We start from the raw sequence: 21,671 nt of genomic DNA, 5'->3' as shown, positions 1-21,671 counted from the left end.
AGGTGGTGGTGCAGAGAGAGAGAAACAGAGGGGAGGCAGGACTTAAGGTAGACCTTGCAACCTCTGGTAGCCTAGCTCAGTTGGTAAAGAATCTGCTTGCAATGCAGGAGACCCTGGTTCAATCCCTGGGTTCGGAAGATCCCCTGGAGAAGTGAAAGGCTACCCACTCCAGTATTCTTGGGCTTCCCTTGTGGCTCAGCTGGTAAAGAATCTGCCTGCAATGCAGGAGACCTGGATTCGATCCCTGGGTTGGGAAGATCCCCTGGAGAAGGGAAAGGCTACCCACCTCAGTATTCTGGCCTGGAGACTATACAGTCCATGGGGGCGCAAAGACTCGGACACAACTGAGTGACTTTCACTTTGCAACCTATAGGGCCTTCCTGACCCACCTTTCACAACTCATGTTTGGAGGTAAAAATGAAAACAAGCTTGATGACAGGGAGGTGTGGAGCACAAAGATGGACCTGTTTAAAATGGCTTTTACTAGTTGGCCTGCACCAGGTCATGCTGCAGTGACAAGCATCGCCACAGCTCAGTGACATTGCACTCCGAGCTTATTTTTCCCTCTCGGTAACTGACCAGAGAGGGTTGGAAGGGGCGCTCTGCTCGTCAGAGTCAACTCGGGGTTCCAGGCTGACCTGGGCACCCTCTGTTACATATGCCTCTGTTGTTTTTGCAGTGGAGGGGGGAGTGGGTGTGGCAGATCAGTGGCTTGTAAAGTTTCCACCCAGAAGTACTGCTTCCAGCCACAGTCCACTGGCCAAAGTCTACAGCCGTCCGTGACCTCAGGAGGACAGGGAAGTGCAGTCCTACTGTGTGACCCCAGAGGATGGAAGGACCAGGACAGTTGTGTGCAGCTCTAATGATGGCCACAGTGGCCATGGAAATGGCATCTATTTTTAATGCAGGTTAGAAAATAATTGGTCAGATAGTGCAGGTTTTTTCTTTTCTTTTTTTTTTTTTCTGTAGAGGATGGAAAAGCGCTTACCGATTAGAAATGCCCTGGCATAGCACCTACGTTTTAAACAGAAGGAAAAGATGACATTGGGGACCAGCGACACAGAGATTTCACTCCTGTGCCCTGACAAATACCAGGGAGGTGTAATTGCAAAATGAAGCTGCAGATGTCTTACCCAGGGAACTAGGTAACAGCCTGCTTGGCTTCATAAAGAAGGAATAATATCCAATTAGACTAAGCGTATTCGGTGCCTGAGTGACAAGCTCTGGAGACCTCAGGGCCTCTGGGGCCCCCAGGGCGGTTTCAGGAGGCTGTCTGAGACCTGTCCGGGCTGTGAGGGGATGGGCCCGCCGCGGAGCTGGAGTTGACGGGTATGTCACGCTCCGTGGGAGCCTGTCTTTGGCTCCTGTGAACATCGCCATGAGGTCTAACCTGTGTCCGGCGTGTGCCCTCTTGGCCACCGGAGCAGGGCACCTGGCCCATCAGAGCCACCCTGCCCGTCTGCCACCTGTGCTGTGACTCCCAGCCCGTGCTCCTCGGCTGTGGCCCTGTTCTGAAAGCCGGCAGTGGTGGTTTTGCACCTTCCCCTGACTCTCTCTTCCTGTTTCCCTCTTCCACCTTTAAGGACCCATGTGATTACATCAGGCCTTCCTCGATAATCCCAGGTAACCCTTCTGTCTGATGTTCAGCTGATTAGCAACCTTAATTTCATCAGCAGCCTGAAAGCCCCTTTGCCGTGTGACCTAACGTGTCCCCGGGTCCCGAGGATCAGGCCGTGGACGTCTTTTGGAGCGAGAAGGGCTTTATTCTGCCTCTCCCAGTGCCAGCACGTTGCCCCTCAGACTGTCTTCCCTTCCCACTTTGTCCTAACTTCCCTCCCTGCCTTTCAGGATGGGTGGAGCAGTTAGGTGGTCCCCGAAGTGAGGGCAACTGGCTGGACTCCTATTTTCTGGCTGGTTGGAGCAGTGTTTATATAGGTACAGCCTTGGTGGAAAAAACAGAAGACTAGAGACTTGTCTGGTGGTTGGGACTTGGTACTTCCACTACAAGGGGTACAGGTTCGGTCCCTGGTCAGGGAGCTAAGATCCTGCGTGCCATGTGGCACAGCCAAAAAAAAAATTAGCTAAAGATAAAAGAAGATAAAAGGCAAGGAGGAAATAGCCTTTGTTTGAGCAGTAGATAATGACTGAAGAGCCCTGAATAGCACCAGAGATAGAACACTGCTTTTTATAAATTCTGCTGTGTTTCGTGATCCCCCTCACAAGATCAGAGCCTTCCTAGACTATTCTGCTCGGTTCTGAGCTTCGACCTTAGCAGAGACCAGAAAGCTCAGCCAGGGGCTCAGGAGAGAAATCTCTTACTGTACATCGTTACATACCAGGTTGTCCTGCAGAGTGTTTCACACCTGGTTGAAACATTAAATGTTAAGATTCACCCATTCATCCAGCACACAGTTATCTCACCTACCGGGGAAGGGTGTTTAATATATAGGGAGACAGGGATGAATAATTCTGGCTGCCCCGGAGGCCGCAGAGACACATCTCCTGCAGAGGTCAGCTTCCGAAGTCAGCATATAAGCTCGAAGTGGAGCATCATCAAGTGACCCTCAAAGATCCTTCCAGACTTCACAGCCTTAGAAGTTCAGAGCCAGTATGGAAGCTGACACGCCAGCTTCTTGTATTTCACCAGTAGCTTCCTCCTTCGTAGGAAGCAGAGGCCCACCCCTGTCCAGCCCCTTTGAGTTTCAGAGTCTCTGTTCCTCCTTGTCTTGGCTTTTCTTGGTGTCCTTGTTAAGAGGCGGGGTGTTGCTCGGTGCCAAGATTGGACTGTATGAGGCTGCAGACAGGCTTTTATCTTATTGTATTGTCAACCACTATGAAGACCACGCTTCTGCTTCTAAGGAAAAACTACATTATCATTATAAAGTCTCCACACTGATGATTGTCACGGTGGGGTTTTCCTGTTTTCTCTAGTTTTTTGATGTCTACTGTGGTCTCCACAGTAGGAAGCAAAGTAGGGAAGGCATTACCTCCAGGCAAGGGCCTCCCCCAGCCCTGAAAGTACTTAGCCTGTGTGCGCCATGCGGTATGGACATACATGTGCTGTCTGCAGAGACAGTGACTTTTATCCACTAGAGTTGGGGAGCCTAATTGTTTTCAAGCTGCCACTTCTGTTTGTTAAAGATACGGATGTTTGGCCATGGAGGAAAGCATGGTGAATTTATCGTTACAATTAGACGCCTCACAATCTGAAAACTTATCACTTAAATTGGCGAAGTGTCACTTTTATGCAGCTTGATGTTGAGAAGCCGTCAGAGCCCAGGACTAAACTCATGCGCAGTCTAACCCGATCTTGGTGAGATGGAAGAAGTCACACTCGGGAGACGTGGAGACAAGCCGGATGGGGTTTTCCAGTTCCCTGCTGCATGGTAGAGTAGGTGAAGGGAGACAGACCACAAATTGATTTTTGTGTATCTCTCAAATTAAGTGGAGTGGAGTCAAAAAGTGCAGCGTTTGAAGTTGCCCTATGTTTGCTTACTCTGAGGAAGTTAGTTAATATGTTAATATGAAGCTAGTCGGACACTGTGTTTCACTCTTCACGTTAATTTGTGCTGCCTCCTAATCTCCCGGCAACTGAGAACAAGTCATAGGTTATGTTTCTTATTTATGGGCATCGAGCAGTATCTTTATAATGTAAAATAAAGCCAGCGAAATGCACAGCCTGATAACAACAACAAATCTAATCTAAAGTGACACGGGGAGACTCTCCCAGACGTTTTTCTCTTTAATGTAACATGACTTCAAATTGATGCAGCCCCACAGTGATTGAAAAACTCTCAGAGCTTGTCTCCTGTGATTACATGTCTGATCTGTACAACTTAATTTTTTAACTCGGCGCGTCTCTGTTCTCCGATGAACGGTTTTCTCTTGCTTCCTCTCTCACTTTGTTTGGGAAGAGAGTTTATTTGGCAGCCAGGTGCATAGAGTGGGGAAATAGCCAAAAAACCTACAACAGAGTCCAGAGGAATGCGTCTGGAATACTAAACTACAAGTCTCTTTCTCCTCTTTTGTTCCCGTTTCTTCTCTTCCCTTCTCTTTTATTTTCTCTTGGGTGTGATGAAGGTTGCACTTACCTGTGAATATGCTAAGACCAATTAATTGTATATTTTATTATTTTTTTTCAGGTACAGTTGGTTTACAATGGTATGTTAGTGTCAGGTGTATAGCACAGTGATTCAATTATATACAGTATGTACGTCCTTCAGATTCTTTTCCATGATAGGCTGTTATAAAATTGGATATAGTTTTCTGTGCTATACAGTAGGACCTTGCTGTTTGTTTTATATATAGTAGTGTATAGTGGTTAAACACAAACTTCTAATTTATCTCAGTAAAACTGTTCTTTATATATATATATACATATATAGTATTACTGTCCCTTGAATCATTGTCAGTGTAACTCCTTTATAAAGCATATTTTGATGAATTCAAAATCAATTTAATTTTGGGTTACCCTTTGTGGTGTGTAAGGTAATGCCCAGTGATTGCTAAAGTTTGTGTATTCAGGACACTCATTCAGATTCTTTATCTAGAATGTGTTGGACTTTTGTTTGAGTCAAGAATTCCATTCCTTGGGCCTCCTATGGGATGTATATAAATTTTATGTGGTCCACAGTCCAGTTACGTCATGGATGCTCCCCTTTAAGTAATGTTTTTCAGTCGCTAAGTTGTGTCTGACTCTTTGCAACTCCATGGACTGCAGCATACCAGGCTTCCCTATCTTTCACTATCTCCTGGAGTTTGCTCAAACTCATGTCCATTGAGTTGATGATGCCATCCAGCTGCCTCATTCTCTGTCCCCCCAACCCCCTCCTGCCCTCAGTCTTTCCCAGCATCAGGGTCTTTTCCAGTGAGTCGGCTGTTTGCATCAGGTGGTCAAAGTATTGGACTTCAGCGTCAGTCCTTCCAATGAATATTCAAGGTTGATTTCTTTTAGGATTGACTGGTTTGATCTCCTTGCTGTCCTGGGGACTCTTAGGAGTCGTCTCCAGCACCACAATTTGAAAGCATCAATTCTTCAGCGCTCTGCCTTCTTTATGGTCCATCCAGTATATGACTACTGGAAAAATCATAGCTTTGCTTATATGGACCTTTGTTGGCAAAGTGATGTCTCTGCTTTTTAACTTGCATCATTCTGATCTCATCCCATGCATATACTTCTCGCCTTCTTCTGAAACCTCCATTTCAAATCCAAGCTTGTTTATTCAGTTTGGATACTCGCTAAAGTGTATAACAAATATCTAATAGATGCGCTTTTTTTTTTTTTTCTGGTCATAACTGTGTTACTGAGTAATCCCCAAGGGCCTTCTGACTGTTCTTTTGCTTCCTCAGCAGCATCCTTTCAGATCATACCTGGAAAATCAAAGCTTTCCGTTCCATTTCATCATCTTTTTAAACTCAGCCATCTCAGCGTGGATATTTAATCTCTGACATGGCTATTGATAATTGTACATTTTTGTTTGCACTGCGCTTCATGTTTTCTTATGTAAGACAAGACATTTAGGGACATGAAAACCACTTACACTCTCTCTAACAAGAAAAGCAATTTATAGGAGGTGGTGTGACAAGGACCAAGAAGAATAAAGGGCCCTGTATGGCAGTTCTAAGCTAGCATGTGTATCACGATGCAGTGCCCAGAGTTACAGGCTGGGGATGCTGTTCTTAATAGAGAAACGTGCACATAATCTCTTTGCTTCACCCGGTAGTCACTTGAGTAATTTCTCCTTGGGCTCATTTTAAAGTTAAGATTGAAATCATCCATTGAGAAACTTGGGTTTACTACTTGAAGCAAGAAACCCTTATTTCAAAATTTTAACTGTTAGAGCCTTATATGTTTAGCTCCTAATTTCCTTTTTTTCCCTTATCCTAGTGTACCGTGTATCTTTAAGTAGGTGAATCCTGGCGTGGGATTTTATTGTATATCACACCACAGAGTTAAGCTTGGTTCATTTGGATTTTAAAAATCTCCAGAGCTTTGAGAATGACTTTGAAACACTCTTTACTGTTGGAGCTTAAAGAAAATAAGTCTTGAATGTCCTCTCCGTTAATTCGCCTGCTCGGAATGTTAGAGATTAAAGGTTTAGCGAGATTTTTTATATTTTCTGTAATTTCCCTTTGCATCAGAGTAAACTGTTCCTTGTGTGGAGTGGTTCACCTTTCATAAAGCAGAAAGGTTCCATCACCAAGAGGAGACAAATAAGGAAAAATATGGTATAAATGCGTAAAGACTTCTCAGAGCTTTTTCTGTGTTAGACGTAAGGGAGTCAGTAAATTAATTAACTTTGAGGGAAGCCATCTCCTCTTTTCATTAATGGGGGGCCCTGAGAGCAGAGCGTGCATGTTTTCCTCTTAAAAGAAAGCTCTTTGTTTTTCTTCAGAGGTCATTTTTAAGCAGAAGGAGGGAAGAGGAAGAGAAGTAGATAAGGAAGTGGGTTCCGATCCTGAGGCAGAACAGGCACCCTCTGCAGGGCCTGTCTCCCATTCCGGCCTCTAGAACCGAGGTTGCTAATTAATGACCTGAGAGCTAACGGCGGTTGATGAAATGCAAGATGTAATATATACATTGGGTTTGACTGATGCGTGATTATTAGCATCCATTCATGTGTAATCCTGTGCTACGAAGGTTTGTAATTTGTTTTTTGACACATTTTCTCTGATTTCATATGCTCCTGTGTGCCCGTCTCATCTTCCTCCAGAACCCCATTTCCAAGGCAGACTTGATTTATTCCGTTCGGTTAATTTATTGGCCACTGCTTATTTTCCTTAATATATAATCTCTTTCCTTAATGCCCTCTCTGTCTTCCAAGCCGACAGCCTAGAGAACGAAGCCACAGGCCTGGTACTGAAAACTTCTGCTGCGGAAGGGAAGTCAGGGCCTTGCAGCTCCTAAAACATCCTGTGGAATTCACATCGAACCCATGCCCTTTGTGGCAGGGAATGGAGAATGTTGAAATCACCAGAAATAGCTTTGCATGACTTTGAACAGTGACATTTTTCTGTTACATGGTTGCGGTGGGTCACTGGACAAGAAGCCAGCTGACTGCCTGGGGCCAAGAGTGGTGAGGCCGGACCATGGGAAGTTAAAGAGAGACCACTTGTTTCCCAGGTCATTCCAGCATGCGTGTCTTCAGGGCTGGGGGCCCAGTGGTGTATCATTAGGAACTCTGGTGATAACACAGCTTACTTATTTAAAGGAAAAAAAACACACAGGAAACAAAACCACCCGGTGCTCGCAGCAGCACTGTCCACAATAGCCAGGACTCAAAAGCAGCATGGATGCCCATCAGCGGGTCAGTGGATAGAGATGCAGCACCTGTATTCAATGGGGTGCTGCTCAGCTGGAGAAAGGACCGTGGCTGCGTCACTTGTAGTGATGTGGATACACCTAGATCCTGCTGTATCGAGTAAGTCAGAAAGAAAGAAGCAAATTTCTCTGTATGTTAATGCATATATATATGGAATCTAGAAAAATGGTACGGATGAACCTATTTGCAGGAAAAAAAAATGTTAAAAAGCCAAGGAAATTAAAAAAAAAAAAAATTAAGAGGAAAGAAAGAAAAAGCAGCAGCCCAGCCAACTAAATGTGAGCATAGGCTGGAGCGCCCGCGTCCAGAACCTTCTGCATAGTCTTAAGAGCACACCAGTTGCCAGCTCTGAGGAGACAAAACGACTAATACGCAGCAGTCAACCTATTTTTTTTTTCCCCCTGAAGAAAAATAGAAGGAAAAAAATATTTTGCAGCCAAGACATGGGTGGTAGCTGGTAACTTCAGGTGCAGCCCAAGTGTCACCTGAAAAGCGACTCCTGGGGAGCAGCACTGTTACCATTTAATCAGACTGCGCCAGGTCGTATTTATAGCCCTGGTGAGGTTGGCCCATTGTTACATGATGAAATTGTGATGTTCAGCAGTTTATACCTTGGGAGCAGGAAGCGTTTCTCCATGGTGAATTTGTAATATTAATTGGCCATGTCAGTTCGTGACAAATGTAGTGACATCTATTTCAAGTATTTCAGCTTTATGGGGCTGAAAAAGTGACACGCGCTCGAGATAAGTAATCTCACAAAAGATCTTCAGGCTCGCTCCGTCGCGCCTCCAGAACACGCACTCAGCGGAGATGCAGAGAGCCTCCAGTGTTTGGGGGTCCGTTCCCTTCCCTTAGCTCCAGGCTGAGGAGGGGCCCCAGGGGAACAGGTTGGACGCAGCGTTCAGTCTCCTGAGATGCTGACTGGGGGGCCTGGCGTGGACTCACCTGCTGAGACCACCATGGGTTTGTTCTGGGTTCCTGATGCTTAGAGGCCTCTCCCCTTAGTGACAGGAATGTGTGCCCTTGTCATCGTGTATGGTGGTTCTCGACCGGGGCCGTGTCTGGAGACATCTTGGTTGTCCCATCTTAGCGGAGGAATGAGTTGCTAGTGGCATGTAGCGGGTGCAGGCCAGGGATGCCTCTAAACGTCCTGCAAGGCACGGGACAGGCTCCACGACAAAGAATTGTCCGGTCCCCAAAGTGAGTGCTACCGAGGCTGAGAAATCACTTTTGCATTTTCCAGCCTTTAGCTGGTCCTCAGAAGGCTGATGTTGCCAGAGGGAGGGGTGTGCTGGGGTCCCTGCCAAACAGAGGGCAGGGCAGGCAGAGTGCAGGATGTGGAAGCCCTCTGGCTGATGGGGGAGGCAGGCCTTGAAGGATGCTATGGGAAACACAGGAGTGGTCCAGAGCAACCTGGCCCCATGAGCATCAGTGGTGGGAAGCAGGAGGAGGGAGCCGCCCTCCCGCTGGGCTGGGCTTCTGGAAGGAGAGGGTGTGTGACTTCAGCTGCAGAGAGATGGGGGAGCAGGCCCTGAGCCCAGCTGAGCGGACACGTCTGTCACGTAGTGCTGGGAAATGGTCATCAGGTTAGGTTGACAGGAGAGTTTCCAAAACAGCATCACCACAACAAAACTCGTGTCTAGAGAAAGTCTGTTTCTGCACTTGTGTTATTAACCTTTTCCGTATATCTGAGGTATAGAAGCTGGTATTCTTTCTGGTTTATGGTAAAGAAACTGAGGCCTGAATGGACTGAGTGACTGACTGCTTTAGGTTCCATGATTTGTCAGTGGGAAGGACCACAGTCTGTGTCTATATTATTTTCCTTTCTATCTTAACTGGAATAGATTATTTTTGGTGATTATTTCACATGTGTAGTTTCTGATGGCATAAATGTGTATTGGTGGTTAAAGAAAAAAAAGAAAGTACAGGCAAGTTATAAAAAAGAAAATAGAATTCTCCTGGAAACTTGCCTTTTCCACTTAGCAGGATCTCTTTGCTATTAAATCCTTTGGCAGCATCATTTTGAAAAGCTGCCCAGTGTCCTAATGTATGGTTGGGTCGTAGTTTAACCAATCCCCTATTGTTGGACATACAGGTTATTTACAGTTTTCCTTTATTGTAAATGGAATTGCAGTGAATGGCTTTATAGCGTACATCAGTGAGTGATTACTGAGTGTGCCTGGGAACGCTGGTTCCCAGAGTAAGAACAGGCTTTGAGATAAATTGCCGAATTGCTCTCTTGAAGGATTGAGAGGCCACATGCCTGTATTTTTACTGAGAATAAGTATGTTTTTGAAAGCCAAGTTGAATCCAGTTTTACTGTGCATTTCCTAGAGTATGAATGAAGCTGAACATTCTACTTAGTCCGTGTCAGCAGTGTCTTCATTTGACAGTGATCCGTTCCTGTTCTTTGACTGATTTCTGTCACTGTGTCTTCATGAGTGATGGGAACTTGCTGTGTATGCTGGCTGAGATATTTACCATTTGTTGTGTATACCACAGGTCCTCTCTCCTGATTTCTGCTTTTTTTGTCTTTAATTTTATGTTTAGTTTTAATGTCACATTGATCAGCCTGTCCTCTGTGGTGCCTGCTTTCAGTTGCCAAGCCTGAGAAATCCTCCACTGTAATGTTAGGTTCACTCGTGTGTCGCGTTGGTTAACTGCTCTTATGTTTGACCCTGGAATCATTAAATTCATTGGGAATTTTCTGGGGTAAGGATCCAGCTGCTTTTCCCCAGATGATTAATCAGTTGTCTCAGTACCAGTTATGGGAATACTTTATTCTTTCCCCAGTAAATACTCTTGGGCTGGTTAAGAAAACTATAGTACAATGCAGTTTATTCCATCTTAATTTGTAAACAATATTAGGTTAAACTCTAAAAATCCCACAATCCTATTTTTCCTTAGTTTCCAACCAGCACGTCTCTTTGAATTACAGTTGAACCTTGAACAGTGTAAGGAGTTAATCTAAGTATAATTTAAGAGTCGGCTGGCATATCCATGGTTCTGTGCGTCCACAGATTCAACCAGCCACAGGCCATGTGGTACTGTGGTATTTACTACTGAAAAATATCCGTGTTTAAGTGGACCCAGGCAGTTCAAAGCTGTGTGGTTCAAGGTCAGCTGTATATTCTGTTCTCTGTTTTTGTAATCTGACTCACCTTCACACTGCACCTAAATATTGTAGTTATCTTTTCGCCACCCAAGAATTTAAAAAGTAGTTCTAGCACTGCCACTGCTTTCACTGCTCGTTTTGTATCTAAAAAAACAAACCAAAACTTTGGCATTTTGGCTCACTTTGAGAATGAGAGCACATCTTGTTCAGTTGCCCAGTCTTCAGCAACAACTGGGTCTCCTCAAGAAACCAGTGGGATGACTGATTGGAGATGGATGTTCTTAAGCTTTCAGAGATGACCCCATGAGGTAATTCCACCTGCCCTGGGATTCGAGTTTAGGTTTAATCTAGTTTTAGAATGGTACCAAGCCATCAACGAGAAGGGAATCCAACATTCTGAATCTCCAGATCTTATTTTTAAACTCTCAGCATTCTTAGGGATGCATATTCTGCGAGAAAACTCTTAATAATGATCTTCCTTGGCAGTGCCTAGGAAATACTAGAGAGAAGACGCTGTCTGTGTATCTCCTGTGACTTTCCTGTGTGTAGCTCATAGGGCTTCCCAGGTGGCTCAGTGGTAAAGGATCGCCTGCCCGGCAGGATCCCTGGGTCGGGAAGATGCCCTGGAGAAGGGGATGGCAACCCACTCCAGTATTCTTGCCTGGGAAATCCCATGGACAGAGGAGCCTGGCAAGGTGACAGTCCACAGGGTCGCAAAGAGTTGGACAGGACAGAACATGCACACAGTTCCAGCCTCACTGCCAGACGGTTGCCGTTGTAGACAGTCATGGGAAACAGACGTGTGCATCTGGTCTCATCTGTTGTCACACCGAGCAGGTAATGAAGGCCGGCCGTGGCTGCTCCGCGGTTCCTGCTGGCGAGCACTCTTACCACAGGTACGCGTTGCACGTGTCACGCAGGGAATGCGTTTCTCCTGACCCGGCCAGTCTGCTAAGAGCTGTTCCCGGACATAAGGGTTTTGTATGGACAGATGGATGTCTCTTCCATTACGTGCACCTCTTGCCTTCTAAATGTTTAAAAAGAAATTCCTTTGGACACAGAGAGGTATTTACACACGCTCCTGTCATAGCTCTTCAGTTCCGGGGCGGGTGGTTTAACTGTGTCAGCATCCTCAGTGCTGGGCAGTCTTTCCATCTGTGCTGTCAGTCCCGGCCAGTGGGGCTCCTCACGTGATTACGGAATCCTTTTATTTGTGGAGCCTCTTCCCTGTCCATTATTCATTTTTCAACCCAAGATAAACACCCCATGTTTATTTAGCTTTTGTGAACTGTATGCTTTAGGATTTATACATTTGTAATTGAATAACTTGACACAAATGGAGAAAAGTTTATCATCTGTAGCCAGGCTTTATTTAAGAAGCCTTGGCGCTAGACACGTGTTTACCTGCCCATTTTTACCTGTTTGCTATAGTTCTTCCCTGCTACTTTGTTATTAATTAGTCCACCGGAATAGATGGTGATCAGTGGAATATAAAATCTTTGTGTAAACTCTTTGAAAATATCTATTGTTCCTCTAATGAAAGTTAATGCTGTTTTGTGGCCAGTCAACTTCTGGAAAGTGTTTGCTTTGATTTGTGATTACGTGTAGTCCACTGTACCCCATATGTGCCTCTGTCTACAGGCCTAGAAGATGTTCCTCTTAAGAGAGACGGGACAAAGTGAGAATTTACTCAGGTAGAAAAAGAAAGGTGACATCAGGTTGTCCTTAACCTGAATGCAGCCACGGGTGGGATTTTAGGGTAATTTATATCCTGTTTCACCACAAGATGTCACCAGGACACTATCCCAACATGGCCCAAGGACCATCTCTCTGGCCAACAGTTGTGATTCTCAGATAGCATCTGCCCAGGGTCACGGTGGGGAGTGGGCTGGGGAAGAGCCCCAGTCTGGGGAGCCTGGGGACATGGTCATGGATACCCTGAGGTTTCTCCCCTCTCAGGGCCTGTCTCTTCCAGCCTTTGCAGGGAGAGCAGGGTTGGGGAATCACACACAAGACGGTCATCACGGAAGTCCAAGGTGAGCCATTGTCTTCACTGGATGGGAAAGCACACAGCCATGGGGAGAAGACATCGGTTTGTAACTACTTCCGCCCTCAGTAGACATTGACTGAGTCAGCAGGAATTACATTGTCTTCGATGAAACAGGATTTCAGATGACCTGAAAATGCACATTTTTGGCCTTTTAACATTAGAACTTTCTGGTGAATGTCGTTAGTCAACACACAGCGTGGAGGTGTCATCTCACGATTTCAGTGTCAGCTGAAGGATCATTCATTTGCTGGACTGTCCTCCCTTCTGGGGTTGTGGGCGGGGCTCCACCAGGGTGGAAGTGCAGAGGTTTCTTACTTCAAGTGTCCCTAAACCCCAGCTGCAGTGTTTTGAGTCCCTCTGGTGCTTCTGCAGAAAGTCAGATCCAGTAGGAGTCTCCTTGGTCACCTGACGTGTGTTCATCTTGATTCTCTTGCCTGAGTTTATTTGTCGTCGTGAACGATGCCAGAGTGGGTCGGTGCTAAGAAGCCTGTCATCTGACTTAGTAAAATAACAGCAGCATGTCCCATGTGTATAGCACTGTCTGTAGGAGCCTTCCAGCCTGTGATCAGAGGTCTAACTGCTTCTCTTGGTTGAATAATATATCAGTAAGGGCAAATATGAATCGTTCATTGCAAACATGAAATTAAGAATCCTAATGTGAATGCTTTACAAGACTCTATAAACATTTTTAAAAAGATAAAAATAAAAGAGCCAGGAATAGGACCTCAGATTCCCAATTCTTGATCAAATTGCTGTTCTTTTTCACTTCAGTTAAAATTTCTCATATTCTTTCTCAAGAAGGGAGCTTAAATACTAACTTTTGTCATCACCACGTTATGATTTATCCTATCCATGATCCTTTAGACAAGTAGCTTCTATAATAATTTTTGAAATATAACAAAATGAACCGTTTGTGACCTCATGTGTGTTTGGAGTGATGAAGCCTGAGGAAGTAGTCATTTCTGTTTCTGCAGTTCCTGGAGGTCTCAGATTCTCATCCCATACCTTTTTTTTTTGTCGGGGGAAGGGAGTCGCGTTAATAAAGTGGACTGTTTCGGTGTCTGTGGCTCATTTAAGCCCTAACCCTGCTGGCCATATGGAATTCCACTGGGGAAACATTATGGAGCATCTCAGGTGGGCCCACCTTTCCCCGCCGCGTTCTCCGAGCTGACACTTTGTTCTTTTCCTTAAAAATATCATTTCAGGTGTTCCCTTTCCTTCCTGGTTTCTAGTCCTGTGTCTCCCAGTCCACCCAACATACCCTGCCAGGAAAGGGTTGGGAAAATACTTGAATCACAGAGTGGCAAATAGTGGGCCGTCTGCAGCCACGTCTGGGATGCTGTTAAGGAACTGACGAAAGGGCCCCATCCGGCGGTTGAGCTGTGTCCGCGGTGTCTCTGATGGAAATGAACACGAACGTGATGCATGCAGGCACTTGGCAGGTGCGTTCTTTGCCTGGGCTGTATTCACAGCAACAGACTTGGGAAAGCAATTAGGAATCGCAAGTGTGGGAGATTACTAAAAAGTCGGCCAAAATTGTCCTTGGATATCATCAGTGAATGTGTTTGCGTGGAAATAGACCACTCTTACTGTGTCTCCGGGTTCCCTGAGGTGGTTGATAAAACTTCCAGCACGGATACTGCCGATGGCTGAGGACCTGTTGTTGAAGCTGGGGATAACTTGCAAAGGTTTTCAAATAAGAAGTGGTTTGCTCCAGCTCTGAAGCGGGGACTCAGATCCACTTCTGAGGTCAGTGTGAAAGTGAATGTAAATTCGCTATAAGTGGGGGTAGCGGGATCAGGAAAATAAATCAGCTACAGGCGCAGACTCAGGAGCTGCTGGAGGGGAGGGGCGGATCAGGTTGTTCTCAAACCAGTGATTTCTATTTTCCACCCATTTCGATTATCCACGCTACCCCTTATCTCCTTAGTGCAGAAAACGGAGAGCTGGTTCAGTGTTCTTAAGAACCGCCCATGATTGCATTTAGGCGATGGATTTAACAGGTAGCATTATCTCTTATTCTTATTTAAGTGCTGACTGTGATGCCTAAGTCTGTGGGTGTGAGTCATCACTGGTGTTACTGGATTTTATTGGAAATGCTCAGAAAGCAGCGAGACAGGAGCTGATTCTGGCAGCTTGACATTACTCAAATGTTCTCTTTTGTTTGGTTTCCCTTTGGAATAAGTTGTTTTTTTTGTTTTGTTTTCTTAGAGAGATGGAATAGGGGAGAGGGCCTTCCTCTTGCCTTTTTCTTTCAAACCAAATTCTTTCAAAGCAGTTTGCAAAACTCTTATGATTTCTGCTCCCTATATGAGCAAAAGTTACTTAGGAGAGGTGGCTTAGGCATTTTCACTGTGTCCATAAAGTAAAAAAAAAAAAAAAAAAAAGTATTACCATGCATTGCACGTTGGCCACTTAGAATTTCTGAATACAAATTAATCAACCTGCAGCTGAGACTAACAGAACACAGGATAATGTACCTGCAGAAAGGAGGGCATTTGAAATCTGTTCTCAGGTGGCTGTCGGAAATAGCCAGCTGGAAAAAACCTCCCTGTTTTCCACAATTGCGTGGCTTTGCCTTTCCTTACTTAATCTGTTTAATAAACCACCCTATAGAATCTAAATGCTCAAATTTATTTTCCTTTTTGTCTTTATGGCGTTAATCATTGTTAACGTGGCATCAGAGTAGCTCAGCTTTCACATCATGATAAATTCATAACCCCGGAGAAGGCAGAAAATGTAATTATTATCAATTGCCTCTCTCCCAGAATTGCCATTGGCTGAGAGGAGCAATGCGGTAACTTAAGAAGTAGCTGATTCAGAGAATTACAGGGTTGGACTTGGGCCTGTCTTGACCATGTTCCTATTGTTTAGGGAGGCTCCCGTTGGACTTCTCTTCAGTTTGCCCATATGGGAAGTTATGCAAGGCATGTCAGTATTTGAAGAGGACTCAACTTTGCCTCCCCCCCCCCCCACCCCATTGCAGTATGGAATCCAATTTATTTACTCAATATTTCAAAAGCCTTATTTGAGTGCCTGCTACCAGTTAAGGCATAACCTGTGAAGAAGATAAAGTCCTTGCTATATGTTACCAGGGACTATAACACTGAAATAGGTACTATGTAATATAGCAGATGGTGAGCAGTGTAAATAAGTGTGTGTGTGTTTAAGATATGCTGTATTTTACCCACAGACTCAAGAATCACTTTCCTGAAAATCCCCAGAGTAGGAAAACTTAAGAATTTCGGTTCTTCGTCGGGGAGAAAGAGTATTAGAGGGATTGAAGTCAAAATCAAACATGATGGTCCATTCATTACATTGTGGCAATAAGGATGGACCTCTCAGGAGAATATCTGTGTGATCTCATTTATCCAAAATTGATAATATGCATGATACTGTACAATTAACTCCACTTTCCACCTCTTGCCTGGTTGCAACTGGAACACTTTTGTGTTGGCTGCTTCCATCAGGGAGTCACAGCTCCGGATTTCAGAGGTTTTCCAAGGTAGATCTTGGGAGAGGAGGATTTAGAAAAGGGAGCTCACTATTGGGAACAAACTCTTGTTCCTGTAGATTTGGGACAGTGAGTGGAATAACTAACTTTTGAAATCTTGGAAACTTGGAGGTTATCTCAGTAAGTCTCTCTCTGTGTGTATTTTTTTTTTTTATATAGTCTTTTTTTTTTGGAGGGAAGAATAAAATTGTTTTAGACATGAATGTGCTTTTTCCTAAGGAAGCCTCTTTTTTTTTTGGCCTTGGCATGCAGGATGCTAGTACCCCAACTGGGGAACCCATGTCCCCTGCATTGATAGTGCAGAGTCTTAACCACTGGACCTATGGGAAGTCCCAGGAAGGCTCCTTTGAGGACCCTATGAGATCTGGAAGAATCCTTTGCAAGATGTCAAGTGCATCTTGAATATTATTTTCACTCCCTTGTCATTTATCTAGAAATTAAGAAGGAACAAGCACCTGTATTGGTTTGCCTTCATCCAGTGCTGCTATCTTGTAGAGGTTTGTGGAAGGAAGGCTGAGAAAGAGAGACTCATTATTTTGGCTGGAAGTGGTCACTTTAGCTGGAAAACAGTTCAAGGTCAAAGTCAGATGTAGGAGTTATGTTTTCTTGTGTTTCCACATATCTGAAATGTTCTTAAAGCCTTGTTAATGGCCACCGTGCTTAACTGACATTTCATAGTTGTGCAGATTTATTCATCTCTCTTCAAGATATCTTTCCCTATCATCACAGCCATATGGAGGATATTTTAATAATAATATGCTGTGGTAGCCTATCAGACTAATATTAGAATTCTCCTTCCGTGAATGGATTCCATCATTTAAGTACCATTTTAGCTTAACCAAGAATTTAAGACATTTTCCCTTGATGATTCGATTTTCACTCCAAGATACACCTTGATCTTATCAAAATCTGCCAATGTTTTCTTCTTCTTGGGCTCTGATGATTCCTTCATCTGGGAAAAGGCATCCCAGTTTGGCCCAGGAGGATCTAAGTAATCAGCAGCACCGCCCCACCGCGCCCCCCCTCCCCCCGCCTCTCCATAGATTCCATGTTCCCTGCCATTCTAAACCTGCCAGTAGGATGTGGGTCACAAGACCCGCATCTTAATTCTGTTAGGGAACATAGTCGACTTTAGTCTTGAACATGGGGTAAGGGGTTGTTTAATACCCATTAAAAAAAAATCTGCATTATAAATGAATTCAGCATATACACAAATACTCCATTTTTAAAAGTCTTTGTGAATGGTTACTCACATACAGCCTTTAGAAATTTGAAATATAAAGTTTGAAGCATGCTAATCCCTAAATTCTCTGGTCCAGGTTATTATGTTTTTATGAGTATTAATTTTGATATAGGACTTTTAAAATCAATTGCTCCCTGTAATTACAGTGCCGCTTTGTGGTATTTGTGATACATCCTAGGGGGCACTTGAGGGTCATGAGAAGTTCATGCATGCAGTGTTAGGGCCCATGCTTCTCCCCATGGCACTGACTCCAGCGGCCGTGTCTTTGTACCTCTCTGCAGGGTTTGCAAGCTATTCAGTAGTCAGATTCCTGTTCCATTCTGCCTGTTTCATTTTCAAAAGCATCAAAAAAGAGCATTCTCTAGAACTTCCAGTTTGGGAAGTCCTGGACTTGATAAGTCACTTTTGAATTTGAAGATCTAGGAAGCCATAGAAACAAAATGCTAATAATTCTCCCAAGTCAAGAGGCAACTCTGATTTTGTCATGCATTGACCATAATTCACTTTCTGTTGGATTGATTTGGGAAAAAGAACCACAGGTCTATATTTTCAAAATAGAAGTAAAATGATAAAAACCCACAAGTCTCGTCACCTAAGGAATTTAAAAATCAAATCTAACTTAAAAAAAGTTGGTACAGCAGGATCTTGGAAATGGATTTTATTTTTCAACAGATGATTAGGATAATAACACAACTTCCACTTGCCTGCTGGGTGTTCCTGAAAATTTAGCATTGTTGAGTCTTTCTGTCAAGAGAAAGGGGTGTGGGGAGGGAAGTAACCCCTCAACCCATACCTGTTGGCTTTAAAATAAGAAAGACTACACACGCACACGTGCACACACACACGTACATGTAATGATGTTGATGATATAATGGAGGAAAATGTCGTGAATAATTCAGGTTTAATTTTAAATTATTACGAAGTATTTATTATTGTTGCCGGTGGAGACAGGGCTGTGTCCTGCCTCCTCTCTTCGCATAGCTCAGTACTTTAGCGCGTGGCTGCGATTGTCAGTCACGATTCTTGGTCCTTTGCTTGTCTTGCGTTTTTCTGGAAAAGGGTCGTCGCTGTGGGGACTTGCGATTCTTGCCCTCTGGTGTTGTGGGGCAAGCCTGCTGGGCTGCTGCTTCCTGCTCCTGGGAGAGATGCGCCCCAGCTGCTCTTGGTCAGGGCTGAAGGAGGGCAGGCTCTGCTTCTCAGCCAGGAAGAGCGCCCAGACCGGGCCTGGAGCGCAGAGGGGCCTCGTCTCCAGTGCTCCATTTGGACTCTCAGCCTGGCTCTGGTGACCTCAGAGTCTCTGTGCTTGTACTTTTCTGCTTCTGCCTCCTGCTCTCTGCTGCCTCCTTCAGACTCGCAAAGGGAGTGGTTCAGTGTGACCACATCATGCCTTTTGGACAGAGCGCTCAAGCCAGGTCCCCTTGTGCAGCGGCTGATGTCACATCACAGGTGTTCCCCTGGTCCAAACAGGATGACCGAGATGGCTGGGGGTTGGGGGTTCTGGAGTCCCCGACGCCAGGGAACGCTGCCTGCCTGGCAGCCTGCAAGCCCAGGGCTGGAGCATGGTAGGCACCCGCAGGAAACTGAAGCACGGCCCCTCTCTCCGAAGGGCTGGGTGGGCAAGCTTTTCAGCTTTGCAGGCTGCACAGCTTCTGCGGCAGCTACTCAGACAGTACAGAGTGGACGGCTGGGTTCCGGTAAAACTCCGTTTACAGAAACAGGCAGTGGGCCAGACGGGGCTGATGTGCCATAGTTGTTTGCTAGATTCTATAAGATACAGAGCTTTGAGCCTGTAGTCTTGTGATGTGGGCAGTTAGTTAAATTTCTATGTCCCAGTTTTCTTTCGGGTCAGGTGGGGATGAAAGTAGCTTCTTGGCATGGTTATTAAAACCATTCAGTGAAGTGTTGAATGCAAACCATACTAAGCGCAGAGTAAGATCTCAGTAAATGCTCTTACTGTCCCCTGATCCCCTTGTGCACAGTTATGAAAGATGATGAGAGATTATTCTAGATCTGAGGCCCTCAGAAAATAGGTGTCTTAAAAAAGTTTTATTGAAATGTGGTTTATGCACAATATTATATAATGTATAGGTATACAGAATAGTGATTCACAACTTAAAAGATTATACTCCATTTATAGTTATTATAAAATACTGGCTGTGTTCCCCATGTTGTACAATGGATCTTGTGGTTTATTTTATACATCATAGTTTGTATCACTTACTCCCCTCCCCGCTTCCTTCTTCCCACTGGTAACCACTGGTTTGTTCTCTCTATCTGGAGTCTGCTTCTTCTTTGTTGTAGTCACTAGTTTGATGTATTTTTCAGATCCCACATGTAAATGATATCATATAATGCTTGTCTTTCTCTGTCTTAGGTCATTTAGCACATTGCCCTCCAAGTGCATCTGTGTTGCTGCACGTGGCAGAATTTCATCCTTTTTTATGGCTGAGTGGTAGTCCGTCTTGTGTATATGCCATATCTTCTTGATCCATCCGTCTGTTGATGGACACCTAGGTTGCTTCCATATCTTAACAGTCGTCAGTGATGTCATTACGAACATTGGGATATGTGTATCTTTTTAAATTACTGTGGTTGGTTGGTTTGTTTTGTTTGGATTTATACCCTAGAGTGTAATTGGTAGGTCATACGGTAGTTCTGTTTTTCATGTTTTGAGAAGCCTTTGTACCATTTGGAAAATAGGTGTTTTTGTGAAGCCTTTGGTTTTTCAGTCTGTCAGTTGGCCTTACTTTTTCAGCAGATGCTTTCAGAGCTTTAAAGGTCATTTTGTGGTTTCCCTTTCCATGTCGGGAACACCTTCCACATTGCCGTTGGAAACATCGGACTTGCCTTTAAGTAGTTTACTCACATGTTCTTTCTTTGTAGTCGTTTCCAGCGCTTTTTGTGGGCAGATCAACATTTTCATTCAGGATTTGTCTCATCTGTTACTGTGTGTTCTTGGCCCAAGCAGGATAAGACATTAGTATACCCTGAAACCCAGCCATCAAGAGCGTGCCTGGGTTTAATGATTAGCATTCATGCAGTCAAATTCATGGTGGCTGTCAGAGAGGGTCCTGGGATCTGGGGATCTGGGGGTGGATGCCTGTCCCCTGGTGGTGATACTGGTTCTCCTGTCTGCCTGAGTGAGCTTGCGGCACACCTTCCGAGGCTGCTGGGATGGTTCAAAGTCTGGTTGATGTATGTCCGTCAGGCATTTTGTTAATACAATTCCGATGAATGGTCACACCCACTACAAACCTGTAGTGCCAGGGAGAAGTGTATAGCCTATCTGCTGTGCCGTGATTCCACTTTAAGAGGCACAAGCATTGCGCTTATTCACATGCTATACATACATGCATTGGAGAGGGAAATGGCAACCCACTCCGGTGTTCTTGCCTGGAGAATCCCAGGGACGGGGGAGCCTGGTGGGCTGCCGTCTATGGGGTCGCACAGAGTCAGACACGACTGAAGGGACTTAGCAGTAGCAGCGGCACACCTACATGTGTAGTACATATACACATACTATACACATACTGTTACATACTGTACACATACTGTATATATTTGTATGTATTAAAGTCACATATGGATGTGAGAGTTGGACCATAAAGAAGGCTGAGCACTGAAGAATTGATGTTTTCAAACTGTGGTGTTGGAGAAGACTCTTGAGAGTCCCTTGGACTGTAAGGAGATCAAATCAGTCAATCCTAAAGGAAATTAACCCTGAATATTCATTGGAAGGACTGATGCTGAAGCTGCAATACTTTGACCACCTGATGCAGAGTCAACTCATTGGAAAAGACCCTGATACTGGGAAAGATTGAAGGCAAAAGGAGGAGAGGGCATCAGAGGATGAGATAGATAGCATCACCAACTTAATAGACATGAATTTGAGCAAACTCTAGGAGATAATCGAGGACAGAGGAGTCTGGCATGCTGTAGTCCGTGGCGTCCCAAAGAGTTGGGCACCACTTACCAACTGAACAACAACAGCAGGAACAAATAGTATTTTTAAGGGGATATTTGTTTAAGGAAAATAACCTTGCTGAGTTACGGCTCATACTACATTTTATATTTCGGTTTTGAAAAAAAAAAGGGAATAGAAAGCAGCTGCCTCCTAAATGGCTTGTAAGTCAGAGATGAGGAGTGTCTTGTTGAGGTGCTTTCAGGCTTGCGTTGCTCTGATCCGGCCAAGAGCTTTCATTTGGTCCCTTCAGGGGTCACCAGGGGGTCTCCCTCTGGGACTGAACCCTGCTGTCTGGGAGTGACCTGGAGCAGGGATCTCAAACTGCTCCCCGTCCATGGACCCAGTATGCTTTAGGTATGGCTCCCAAGCTCAGAATAAGATTTTACATTTTTAAATGATCAGAAAAAGAAACCAGTAGGAGAATATTATTTCATGGCACATGGAAGCTATATGGAATTCATAT

At 44.7% G+C, this 21,671-nt stretch overlaps 1 protein-coding gene across 15 annotated transcripts in view; it reads left to right on the top strand.

Annotated features, from left to right (window-relative positions):
* The window catches only part of WWOX (WW domain containing oxidoreductase), an 886,111-nt gene that overhangs the window by 83,938 nt on the left and 780,502 nt on the right, over window positions 1-21,671 (top strand). The window contains exon 6 of one of the 15 annotated variants that reach the window (XM_043436502.1): window positions 13,693-17,035. The exons of the other annotated variants lie outside the window; for them this stretch is intronic. Within the exon in view, the coding sequence (XP_043292437.1) occupies window positions 13,693-13,719 (27 nt within the window). The 3' untranslated portion in view covers window positions 13,720-17,035. Of the gene's footprint in view, window positions 1-13,692; window positions 17,036-21,671 lie in introns of those variants that run through there. 15 annotated transcript variants of the gene reach the window in all.

The sequence above is a fragment of the Cervus canadensis genome, chromosome 18 (assembly GCF_019320065.1).
Source record: "Cervus canadensis isolate Bull #8, Minnesota chromosome 18, ASM1932006v1, whole genome shotgun sequence".
In the NCBI taxonomy this organism is placed as follows: Eukaryota; Metazoa; Chordata; class Mammalia; order Artiodactyla; family Cervidae; genus Cervus; species Cervus canadensis.
Note: the sequence above shows the minus strand (reverse complement) of the source record. Positions and strands in the feature narration are given on the sequence as shown.